At 36.9% G+C, this 13,104-nt stretch overlaps 1 protein-coding gene across 3 annotated transcripts in view; it reads left to right on the top strand.

The window, feature by feature from the left end:
• The window catches only part of RPGRIP1L (RPGRIP1 like), an 89,440-nt gene that overhangs the window by 50,832 nt on the left and 25,504 nt on the right, over window positions 1-13,104 (top strand). For all 3 annotated transcript variants that reach the window (XR_013992087.1, XM_081030353.1, XM_081030354.1), the window contains exons 18-22: window positions 1,115-1,305; window positions 1,434-1,517; window positions 3,354-3,461; window positions 3,890-4,052; window positions 5,044-5,117. Coding sequence is in view for 2 of the 3 variants with exons in the window: in XM_081030353.1 (XP_080886479.1) it covers window positions 1,115-1,305; window positions 1,434-1,517; window positions 3,354-3,461; window positions 3,890-4,052; window positions 5,044-5,117 (620 nt within the window). In the remaining variant the exon portion in view is untranslated. The remainder of the gene's footprint in view (window positions 1-1,114; window positions 1,306-1,433; window positions 1,518-3,353; window positions 3,462-3,889; window positions 4,053-5,043; window positions 5,118-13,104) is intronic.

Genomic DNA, 13,104 nt, shown 5'->3' with positions numbered 1-13,104 from the left:
TTCTGCTTGTTTTATTCTTGCTTTAATTTTAAGCCTGGGTCAGCCAATGATTGGTCAGAGGTTGTGCTTAAACACCTTGGGCTGGCAGACTTCTGCCCTTTGCCTGGGGCTCAGTGAATGGTTTGGGTAATGCCTTCAAAGTTCAGGCAGTCTATGAGTCTCACATTCAGCCAGGGACAAGTAACTCACTAGGGTATTGTTTCTGATCATTTCGGTCTAGTTTTATCATTGCTCCTTATGGAAAGGATTTACTGAGCCCTTCACTCAGCCATTCTGGAATGCTCGCCTGTGCCTATAAGAATTTATCACCTACCTATATTCCACCTGTACCCTTTTGTTTTAGAGTTGTTTTGTGTTTTTCTTTCCCAGCCAGCCACTAAAAGACGTGTCATATACACTTGAGGACCGAGTAAAGGATACCTCTAAACAAAATTATCCTTGAAATATAGATTTCTTTTTTCAAGTCAGGGATTTTTCATACTGAAAAATTCAGTACAATAATTAAAATTTGTGACTCAATATTACAGCTATAGGTAGATGGTACTTTTTGTTACTGCTATATGTTGGGATAGTTTATCTTACGGACATTTTTTGCTATGCTACTATTAATTTGGAGTAATTTAACAAATCTCTATAAAATATTTAAAATTATAATAGAATTATATAGTAATACAAAGACTCCTTTAGATATAGAAATTATTTGAAACTTTAAATTTTAATATATTTTTCTATAAAGACAAGTCTTGCAAGAATACTCAAATCAAAATGAAAGTTGATATTTGAGCTATAACCCAGATGATATCTTAGAGGATGGCTAAGAATTTTGAATAATCTCAGAATTTAATTTCAGTGAATTAAAATATTTATAAGTTAATTTTCTCATCTTTGAATCAGTATTATCTTTGAGGCCTTAACTTCTGAAAGCAGTCTGCTTTAGAGATGAACCTATCACAGACCCTTTTGTCTTTATTTTATTCTCTTAAGTCATTTAGGTTGTAGGTAAAAGCCAAAATTACTTTTTAAGTTGTTGGTAGTTCTCTTTGTTCTTCTTTAATTATTATAGTAATAAAACTTCACGCTAGCATTAATTAAAGTCATTTTTGTGATTTGACAGGAATATTTGAGTTAACAAACCATAAAAAGCATCCTGCGGGAACCATTCATGTTATACTGAAGTGGAAATTTGCTTACCTTCCGCCAAGTGGATCCATAACAACTGAAGACTTAGGAAATTTCCTGCACAAAGAAGAGTCAGAAGTTGTGCAAAGAGAACCTCCAGCATCCTCTGTTAGCACATTAGTTGTTGTGAGTAACAGTGACTTTGAATTTCCTGTAAAACCTAGGAAATAGCCACAAAAAGAAAAATAAATAGCTGAAGCTTTATCTAAAATCTATGTTCATAATACTCAGTTTGACATATTGGTTTATCTTAGGCACCAACACCTAAACCAAGGCAACGTCTAACACCTGTAGATAAGAAGGTGTCTTTTGTGGATATCGCACCGCATCAGAGTTCTGTAAGTAGTAAGCACTCAAAATACTGACTGTTTTTTCCCATAACAAATATTGTAAATAAATGATACAGGTGTAGTAATTTGACATTGTGTGTCAGTATTAGTTGTCCTTACTCTTTAATCTAAACCTTCCTTTGGCCCCATATTTCTCTCCAGTTATTGCCCCAATCTTCTGCTCCCCATTTACCAAAGAAAACAAACAAACAAACAAACAAAACCCACATCAAACAAAACCCAAACAAACAAAAACCATTCAAAAATGGTTTTAATTTTGTCTCCATTTCCTCATAGTGTTTCTTGAAACTCACTCTGGTCAGATTTTGTCTTCGCCATATCCAGTAGTCAAACCTCAGTGCCCATCTTAATCCCCCAGTAACACTGAACATAGGGGAATACTTGCTCCCCCTTCTCTTGGCCTCTGGGATTCCATGCCTTCTTGGTTTGTCTCCAACTTCACCAGTTACTCACTCTCCTGGACCATATCTCTAAATGTTGAAGTGCCTCAACAGTGAAACTTCAGATTGAGACATCTCTTCTCAATCTACATCTACGTTAAGAGATCTTATCCAGTCCCTAGTTTTAAAAAGCATCTACATGGTGATACTCCCATATTTAAAATTGTCAGTCTTGATCTCACTGCCAAATTCCATATTTATCTTCTTACTGCTTATTTCATATATACTGGATAGGAATCTAAAGTTAACATGTCAAAAACCAAACCTGATTTCACCAAGCCTCTTTCAAAATTTTTCTCTTTCATTTTTGCCCCATTCTCACTCGTTCACCTAGTTGCGTAGTCATGAAATTTTGGAAGCATCCCTTTGATGCCTTCTTTTCTCACGTCCGGTTTGTCCACAAAACCTGTGAGCTGTACTTTCAAAATATATCCTGTATCCACTGTACCACTCAAGTCACCATCCACTCATCGATTTTTTTAAAAAACATCTTTCTTTGTAAAAAAAAGTTCTCTGTAGTAAAGGGTACAAGTCTTAAAGACACAACAGCTCAAAGAAATTTTACATATTTACAGGCCCTTGTAACCACCACCCAGATCAAAATATTCTTTCTCCCCAGGGCTTAAAATAATACCTGATATATACAGAGCATTTAATATATATGTTCTAAATAAATGAATTCAACAATTGATATTCAGGCAATGTTTTACAGCTAGCATTATCAAGCGCTCATTATGTGTCAGGCACTGAACTAAATGCTTCATATCCATTGACCTCAGTTAATCCTTACAGCAACTCTAATGTTGTTTATACTAGAATTATTCCCATTTAAAGATCAGGAAAGTAATGTCTACACAGGTTAAATAACTTGCTCAGGATCAAAGTATTAGATCTGGGATTTGACCACAGGTAGCCCGATTCCTAAGTAAAATGATCATGAATATAAAAAAGACATCCATGGAAATGTTTGTTACAACATTAACCACAGTAGCAAAAAATCATGAACCAGTTAAATGTCCAACACTAGTAAAGTGGTTCATTAAATCATGATATATCCTCTCAATGTAATATTTTATATTGTCATTAAAAATGATATTTACCCAAAGTTTCATATCAGAAAATTTTGTTACAATGTTATGTGTGTGTGTGTGTGTGTGTGTGTGTATATATATATATATATATATATATATATATATATATATATATATGCCTTGAATAATATCAATAATTTTACGGAATGCAATTTCATTGTCATGTGGGTAGCTAATATATTTGCTCCTAATTTATATTAGTGTGTATGTGTATGTGTGGGTGTATGTCAGAATGATATGATTTGGGATTTAGTAATAATACAAAATAACCTACATACATGTTTTTACATTAGTATAAGGAGACTTCTGCTCCTCCTGAAAGTAGAAAGGAAATTACACCAGAAGTGGAACATACACCAGAAATAGATATTAATGTGCCAAGTGTTTCACATATTCCTGAGGTATGTATTTATATCAAAATTATTTTGAAAAGTTTAATTTGGTTCTTAAAGACTTTGTCTTTGTATTGACATGGATCAGGAAATCATAGCATTGATCTTATTTTTGTATGTGACTTCCTTGGAATAGAAAGGTCAAAAATATGGCAAGTGTAACAGGTACAATTATGCTGGTATTAGCATAATATCAAATAGATATGTGAATTAATGTAAAATTTATTTTGAGATTAATATATTATTCCTTTTTAATTTATAATTAATTTTCATTTAGCTGCATATTTTCATTTGTACAATTGAAGTGATTATTTTCTAATGAATCATATATATTGCATATCTGTATATTTAAGTCTCAGGCTTACACGCTTCAGCAAAAATGCTGTAAATGTGATCTAATTGGCGATAAATATATCAGTGTGCTTTTGTTTCTTCAGGATTCTCAAGAAAGCTGTATAGATAAGGTAAAAGACGATACTGAGAAAATGCAACAAGGAAAAGAAGATGATGTGTCTTTACTATCCATGGGTCAGCTTGCAGAACAAAGTTTGAGTTCTTCTGAAGATGAAACAGAAATAACTGAGGACTTGGAGCCAGAAGGTGACTTTCTTTTTTAAATTGACATTATGTATTTAACTCTTAGCTTTGGTTAATCTGTTAGGGTATGCCCTTTGGATCATGTTCATTTAAGTGGATCTACTTCATGATACCTATTTCTCGACAGAAATGATGGACGTGGTTCAGTCCCGTCAGCTGTGATCAGATGGAATTGTGGCAAATCTGCTTATTTCCACTTGGAGCCACAATAGAATGCCAGTGGCTTTGCTGACCGTATCCCCACATTATATTTTAAATGGCTTTATACTCTCTTTGGTTCTGTACTATCATCTGGAGTATTCTAGAGGACTTTTTAAAAAGTAAAACGAAGAATTCAGACAAAAAAGACAACTTATGACATTATTTAATTTATACAAATATCTAGAGAAGGCAAACTAATCTGTAGTGACAGCCAGCATTTAAGTTGTTGCCTGGGAAGGACAAATGGGAAGAGAGATGAAGAAGTGAAGAGATTACAAAAGGACCTAAGGAAACTTTTGGGGCTGCTGGCTATGTTCACAGTCTTCATTGTGTGATGATTCCATGTATGTGTCACGTACATGTCAAATTATCAAATTTTAAATGTGTGCAGTTTATTGTATGTCCATTTTAACACAATAAAGCTGTAAAACTTTTTAAAATGTTTTAAAATAATACCTTGACTCTTACACAATATTACTGGTTAAGCTTTAAGAAAGTATCTATTACCCTGTCTTTTAAAATTATTTTTTTAAGTTCATACTAAAACAAGCTGTATTTTTATTTCCTTTGTTTCTACTAAAACTAAACTTGGAATTTTCTGTCATTTTTTTCTCCTTTCTAAAATGTGATGTAAATGTAAATATCTTTGCTGCTAAAAAAGATTGAGACTTGATTATCATATTGTTCTTTTGAGGTTGTCCTTATAATGTAAGCTTATTTCTCTCCACGTCACAAGCTACAAATATAATCAGTTTAACAGATTTAAACCACTAAAATTTTGGTGTTTTGACAGATGAAGAAGACAGATCAGCTTCTGACAGTGATGAGTGTATTATCCCAGGCCCTACCTCCAAGAATATCAAGCAGGTCAGTAACTTGGCACCAATTAGAAATGTTCTGAGATAAAGTTGCTTTTCATTCATAGTATATCAGTTTCATATATGAATATCTTAAGGCAAAAATATTTCCGGAAAAGAATTAATATTTTATCATAATCTTATTCAAGTAATTATCTAGAATCAGAAACTTTTATTTACAGTTTCATTATATAATGGGCTATAATATGTAAACATTAGTTTTGCTTGCGTGTTAATAGTACCTAACATTCAGTAGCTTCAATAGGTACTTGCTTAAACCAGTTGACTTCCCTGACTTCTTTTCAGAACCATTGTACAAGGATATGTTAAATCTAATCTGAACTTGAAAGAATTCAAAATGTCAGATGACATTTAAAATTATAATAATGTGCAAATGTGAATTAATAGACCCTTCATATCTAAATATGTCTGCCAATAAACTGCAAAAGTTACTTCATTTCTGCTAAAAAAAATTAAACCTTCTTAGACATTAATTAATCACACGTAAGTATATTTTGCTTGTTTTGTAGCACATTGCTGAGAAGTAGTATATCAATTGAAACTTTGAAAAGAAAATTATACTTTAATTTATATGGGAAGTTTACCACTTACTAGAGCAGGTATAAAAAAGGTTTTATAAAGTAAAGTAAAAAGTTCTACCTTTTCTATTCATCTAAGTTAATTTTCCTAAAATGATTCATTGTACTCCTGTTTTTAGAATCTCTACTGTATTGGTAAGAATTGCAATACTTCTTTTAACTCTTAAAACTTTTAGCATAATCTGTGCAGATCAAATGCATAGAACAGAATATTTCAGTTATCACAGATGTCTCCATAGAGAAAGTCTTTATTTCTGTGACTGATAAATACAAATGATTGATAAATGCAGACAGAACAGTTCATCTGTCTAAAGTTATAGTTTTATTACTACGTAATTATTAATTATAATAACATCATTTAACCTTTAACATCCTGATATATGGAATCTTTATTGTTCAAAATTGATACATCAGGGAAAGGGAAAGAATTTTGTATATGGTCCCCTGAAGACTTTTAATTATAGCATTTAGTTCAATTTCATTTTATTTTGCTTTATCAAGTCTGAAATTGTTCAATTATTTATCAAACCAATGAATAGAAATTCTCTACCTTCTATTAGAAAATTTTGATAATGGGAATCAATTGGAAAATGGGCTCCTTGTGTGGGATTTAGCTTTATAGTCATTTGTATTAATCAGGGATTTCCAGAAAAAACAAAGCATAGGATGTATATAGAAAGAGATGTATTAGAAGGGATTGACTCACGTGATTATGGAGACTGAGAGGTCCCAACATCTGCAGTTGGCCAACTGGAGACCCAGGAGAGTCAGTGGTGTGGTTCCGTTCCGAAAGCAGGCAGGCTAGAGACTTAAGAAGAGTCAGCGTTTCAGTTCAAGTCCAAAGGCAGGAAAAGACCGTAGTGCCAGCTGAAGGCAGTCAGTCAGGAGGAGTTTCCTCTTACCCAGCCGTTGTTCTGCTCAGGCTTTCCATTGATTAGATGGCCACCCGCATTGGGGAGGGCAGTCTGCTTTACTCAGCCTGCTGAATCAGATGTTCATCTCATCCAGACACATGCTCCCAGTCACCCCCAGAATAATATGTGACCAACTGTCAGGGCGTCTTGTGGCCCAGTCAAGTGCACACATCACTTTATTAAGAACCCGCCCTTCATTACATCCAGAACAGTAAGACGGCATGTTTGCTTCATACATTTCTCATGTTTCAGTAAGGAGTTTTCTGCAGCACTTGGCCTGTCTCATCTCGGGATTTTTGTATGCTTGTGTGGTTTAACCTTTTGAACACGAAAACATGAGAATGAGATGTTGAATCCATCCGGGTACAAAGGGATGTACTCATTCACTCAGTCTCCAAACAGTACTCCTTCCTCCTGTCGTAAAACAGTGCTTCCCAGCGACTCCCCATCTGCAGTTGGTGATCCCTCCTCCCTGAGAAGATCCGTGCAGTGCTCTGGCCCTGCTCTGCCCTCAGGGAGCACCCCCAGTACCTGGGAAGGCATGGTCGTCAGACGTTCAATAGGAATTCAGTAGTTAAATCACAGCATAAAACAGTTGTTGGGACACACTACCAATAGTAATATCGGACTCAGATATTGGAGCTGAAGAAGAATTAGCTGTTTTCTAGCCCTTCCTCATTTTCCAAAGAAGCAAACTGAGATCTTGAGAAATGAAGTGACTTGCTCACAATCATGCCGCTAATTAAGGAAGTTCAGAGGAGGGAGGAATTTGGAGTGATTTTTCAGTAGACTTTGCAGAGGATTTGCCCATGAGCGGGCCCGCCTGCCCCCCTTCCCTTTCTTGGGCGCTGCATCTCTGCTTTCTCTCAGTTTAAGCTGACTCTCTGTTTCACTTGCTTGTTGCCCAAAGGTAGCCACACAGAAATTCCCAGTCCCAAGGAGAGAGATCTGTTTAGCCATGTCTAGCCTCAGATTGCGTCCATTTTTATCAGTTGTGCACCCTTGATTCATTCAGTGTGGCCAGTCACACAGTAAAAAGGAGTGTCCTGCTCTAACTGTGACATCTCAAAGATGGGGATATATGGCAGCAGAGAGACAGTTGTGGGCACTTCTAGGCAGGGATGTACGTTTCGTGTTTCAAAAGTCAAGAATACACTAAGTAGAGCAGCCTTTCTGTGTAGAGGGATGCAGTGCAAAGGGCTAAAAGTTTCGGATTTTTATCCCGTGGATACTGGAGAGAGAACGCAATAGTGCATTTAACTTTGTAAACAGTGTGTTCACCATCTAAAAGTAACTTGCAAAGTACGGGAAAATGTTATCTAATTATACCACCTTAGACGATGCTTCTCAACTAGAGGCGATTTTGTCCCCCAAGGGACATTTGGCAACGTCTGGAGACATCTTTGGTTGTCATCCTGGGAGGGACTGCTACTGGCATCATAGGGTTACTGCTAAACATGCTACAAGGCACAGAGCCCACAGCCAAGAGCTCTCTGGCCCCAAACACCAGTGTGCTGAGGTCGGGAAGCCCACGTGACACCTGCAGCAAGAAGGGGTGAGTGCCAGCAACTGTGTCTCCAGGGGATGGTGTGTTGCCCGTGGCGAAGGTACGATAAAGAACTTCGGTTTAACAAAGAACTCCAGTGAGAGAAAGAACTGTTCCTCTAAAATAGTCAACTAATTCCAATGTACACATACTTTTTTCCTTTAGCATAAACTAGGTTTTTTTTCTTATTACTTCTGGGACAGTCATTTGTGTTACTTTGCTAAGGCTTAATATAGCCTTTGCTCCCATTCCAAAATGTGATTTCATATAATGGTTTTAGACGACATCTCAAATGTGTGAACGTCATTTAAAGCAAGCAACCGCTCTAAGCAATACCTGAAGCCTCAGTCGCCACTAACCAGCTCCCAGGTGCTTTTAAAAATTCTTCTTTTAATAGAAGGTACTGCCCAGTATCTTATGTTAATAGGTGAAATTCATTTTGTTAAGTTATATACCAAATATAGTAAAATAATATCAGCAAACATAGGAACAGAACTCAAGAGATCATCGTCATGGTGAAATATGAAATACAGCATTTTCTAGTGATTGTAACTGTTTCTGTGTGCTGCTGTAGCAAATCATTTAATGACTCCTGGAACTTTTTCCTTAAGATTGCGAAAGTGGGACAAAGAACTGCATACGCTTCAGCCAGGATCACCAGTTGTTAACATTTTGCTACACTTTTTTGTTATCATTTCTATTCTCTCTCCCATAGATGTGTATATGCGCACATATGTATGTATTTATATACACACACTCTCACCTAGTTGTAATGAATCATTCGAGAGTTGCGTGAATCATGCCCTTTTACCCCTAAATACTTCAGAATAATAATGTAACACTAGTATCTAACCTACAGTTCTCGTTAGTTTTTCACTGGTCCCCGTGGTGTCCTTTACAGCATTTTCTTGATCTGGTCCAGGCTCCAGTCCAGATCACACTTGGGATTTAGTTTTCACGTCTCTTAATCCACACTGGTTTGTCAGCCTTCCTCTGTGTTGGTCTTTCATAACATGGACATGTAGTAAAGCTACAGATCACGTCTATTGTAGAAGATCCTTGGATTTGGGGGGGTGTCATGTGTCCACATATTAGACTCAGGTCACTGTCAGGCTGGCAGGAGCTGTGCAGAAGCCATGCTGTGCCCTTCCCACTGCGTCGGGCCAGGAGGCACGGGTGTCGATGGGCTCCATTGTTGACGATGTCAACTTTGGTTGAGGCACTTGGTTGAGGCATAAACTTTTCATAAGCTTAAAAGTATTGGTGGCTCAGTAATTTCTTCTTTTGTCTCCTCCTTAAGCACTGCTTCAGGTAGAAATCTCAGGACAGTGATACACAGCTTTCACCAGAAGGAAGGTATTTTTGAATGGCTGCTATGTGCTAAGCACATCTTATGTAATTTCTCCTTTAATTCTCACAGCAGTTCTTCATTCATTAGCCTCTACTGTGTGTTGTAAAAGAAGCACTCCCTGGCCTGAAAGAATTTACAGTCTGTAGGGGAAACAATGACGACGCATGGTCATCAACAGAGAGTGGAAAGTATAGGGTGCTGTGGGAGCATTGGGGGGTAGGGGTGCCTGACTCAGCAGGAGGGACGCTCCTCAGGGATGACTTCCTAGAGTCCCTGAAGCTGGAACCTAGTGCTGGAGATGATTAGCAGTTAGTGAAAGCCGAAGAGGGATCGTTTGAGGCCAAAGGAAGAAAAGCATGAGAATTCGAGAGAATGTGGAACATGGCTGGGCTTAAGCCTACGGCCCACATGGGGAACCCCAGAAAAATATTCTGGAAAGCTGGCCATGTCCAGAGCATTGAGGCCTCTGCATTGAGGAGGCTGAAGTCTATCCTGAGATTCTGTAAGGAGCCAATGAGGATTTTCAAGGAATGGGGAAGAAAATCACTTATTCATTGAACAGATATTTCATGGGCATTTATTGTTTACCCTGCCTGATTTTAGAGACTGGGAGTATAGCAGTGAATAAAGAGAAATAAGTCTTTTGCTCTTAAGGAGTTTACACTCTTGAATCACATTTTAAAATATCATACCATCAGTAATGTAAAGAATCGATTAGAGGCACAGAGTCTAGTTGAAAAGTAGATAACCCTACTCTGTAGTTATCCGACTTTATGGATTTTTTTTTAATTGCTTCTACCATACTGTCACAAAATTGAGACTTAGAAGTAGTGTCCTGGATAAATATCATTTATGCCAATTAAATTATGAATTTGAATTATCTACTACACTATGTAAACAATTTAAGATCATTCAGCTTTTTCCCCATGTTACTGAATCTGACAGCTCATAGTTATTTCTTAGAAATGTAGATCCGTAAAGGAATCTAACAGATTTCCCAGGACTTAGACATAATACTTGGTTCTTCCTCTTTTCTTCATGTCTGTGATGTATAATTAATCATAGATTACTTCATTTTGTTTCATTTCATTTACAACATTTATGAGCTTCACTTTGTCAGAATGAAATGCTTGTCCCCTCCTTTCCTTTCCAAAGTGGCATAATTGGTGTTAGCATCTTTTTTAACGGGCTACATAAAGTTTAGTGGCTGGATTAAATCAAGTCATTAACATAATGTGCTACCCAATTTGCCCCTATCTCTCTTCGTTTCCAGGACATCAAAGTGCCACAGAGTACCAGTGTAATTGGGCTTTGCTGGCCTGTCAGATTCCGTCAGCCTGATGACTGCTACGTTTACTAAAAGGCTCCTAGGCATGATAATTAAGAGGGGGGAGGGTCTGAGAAATGTAAAACTTTGGACATTTCTCCATGAATATTTTATTCATTTGAATAATCAGAAGTTAACAGTATCAATGTGATGTATAATACATTGATTAAAAGCCTTGTTTTAGGTCCTCAAAATAGACATCAAAACTGAAAATTTGCATTTGTCACGGCATTTTAAAAAAATTAATCCTTCTTTCACATTATTTCTAATTTTATCATTTAAGCAACACGGCTTTCAATTTTCACAACTTGCCATGACTCACAGATTTCTTAGTGTGCCCACAGGTGAGAATGGGAAATCACAGGCTGGAAGAGCAATGGACTCTTTTGTGCGATGCATATTTACATCTTTCTCTTTGTCCGTTCCTACTAAGAGCAGTTTTGTAAAAACTGCCATATCCAGTTGGACTAAATTGCAATTCCACCTGGAAACCAGGTTCTCACAAACTCTAGACTGACATTTCCAGGTGACCGCAACCGCAGTGTTCAGCAAAACATTCTGGAAAGCTTTGAAAGGCCAAGTGCATAAAGCAACACACTACTTTGAGAGTTCATTTAAAAATTATTAAATCACTTGAGAATCAAAAGGGATATCCTATCAGTGAGTAAAATAAGCCCCTCCCCATGTTTTAGGTATCTTAACCTAGATAGAAGAGTAGGTTTCAAACTATATTTTAAGTAAATGTTGAATTACTCTCCTGATAATAATTGCTTTTAAAACTGTTTTTTATGTATTGCGATTTTGTTATCTTTTACTAATTTACCATGGACTTCTTTCCATAGCAGTATACTGTTTCTTTTAACATATGCTTAGTAGTCTATTGTATAGCTTACCCTATTTATTTAAATAATCTCCCTTCGATGGACCCTTAGGTTTCTATCAGTTTTTGAGACTACAAATATTTCTAGTTAAAATGTTGCTTATTCAACGTAACATTTTTATACATAACAATATATGGAAATGCCTATTTGCTCACATCACTCTTTGTCTGACTGATGGATAAGAAATTATATCTGCCTGATGATTCCACTTAAAAAGAAGCAAACAAAAAGGTATATTCATATACATACACATCTATTTTTATATGCGCATACAGACATAACATTTAGGTTTATGTAAGCAAAGAAAATGTCTGGAGGTACACAATCCAGACGCTGTGAGCAGTGAGTATGCCTGGGACATGGGTCGAGGTCCCCAAACTATGACCCATGTACCTAATCCAGCTCTCTGCCTATTTTTGTAAGTAAAGTTTTATTGGGACATGGCCACACTCATCATTTACACGTAGTGCTGTAGCTGCTGTTACTCTACAAGAGCAGAGCTAAGTACTTGCAACAGAGACCATGTGGCCTGCAATGCGAAAAATACTAGCGATCTGCCTCTTTACAGAAAAAAATTTGCCAACCCCTCAGTTAAGGGATGGGAGGAAACAAGCAACTTTTATACTTTCTTTTTTAGGATTGATATTGTTAGGTTCTTTTTAATGATGAGTGTAGATCGTTCCTAAAACGGAAATAATGTGTTAGTCTATTCTGTATTAAAATGTTAAATAACTAAAGAACAGTTGAATATGCATATAGTAGAAGCTTTTCTATAAATATCTTAAAAAGGGTCAACAAATGTAGCTTAAATCTTTTTTGGTTGAGGACAGTGGTTCTGGAAGCGTGGGCCCCACCCCAGACCCAACGAACCAGAAACTCTGAGACTGGGGCCCAGCAGCCCGTGTGCTGCAGGCCCTTCAGGTCCTTCTGGGGTACAGTAAAGTTTGAGGATGACAAGCTCAGGGAAAAGCAGAGCTTCTCACCATGGCTGCACATTAGAATCACCACAAGAGCATTTTGAAATGCCAAGGCCCAGACTCCACCCGAATCAGTTAAACCAGAATTTTGTTTAAAGTTCCCCCAGCAATACGAATATGCAGCCAAAATTGAGAACCGTGACGCTATGACATCTGTTCTCAATGATGGTGAAAGTGGAATAGCCTGGCAAAATCACCTGAAATTGAGGGTAATTTTAAAAATTCTCTCCTTCCTTCACATTATACTGCCACAGTAAGCCATCGTTAATGATGGAAATGTGTCGTATCCCTCAGGTGTGTTCAAACAGGAAAACATATTCCAGCCACTGCTTTACAACATGTGGTAACAAGCTCCTGTCATTTGCTGACCATTATGGGTGAGGTTTGCAGGGTCTGTGGGGA

This window comes from Rhinolophus hipposideros, assembly GCF_964194185.1.
Source record: "Rhinolophus hipposideros genome assembly, chromosome: 21".
Taxonomy (NCBI): domain Eukaryota; kingdom Metazoa; phylum Chordata; class Mammalia; order Chiroptera; family Rhinolophidae; genus Rhinolophus; species Rhinolophus hipposideros.
Note: the sequence above shows the minus strand (reverse complement) of the source record. Positions and strands in the feature narration are given on the sequence as shown.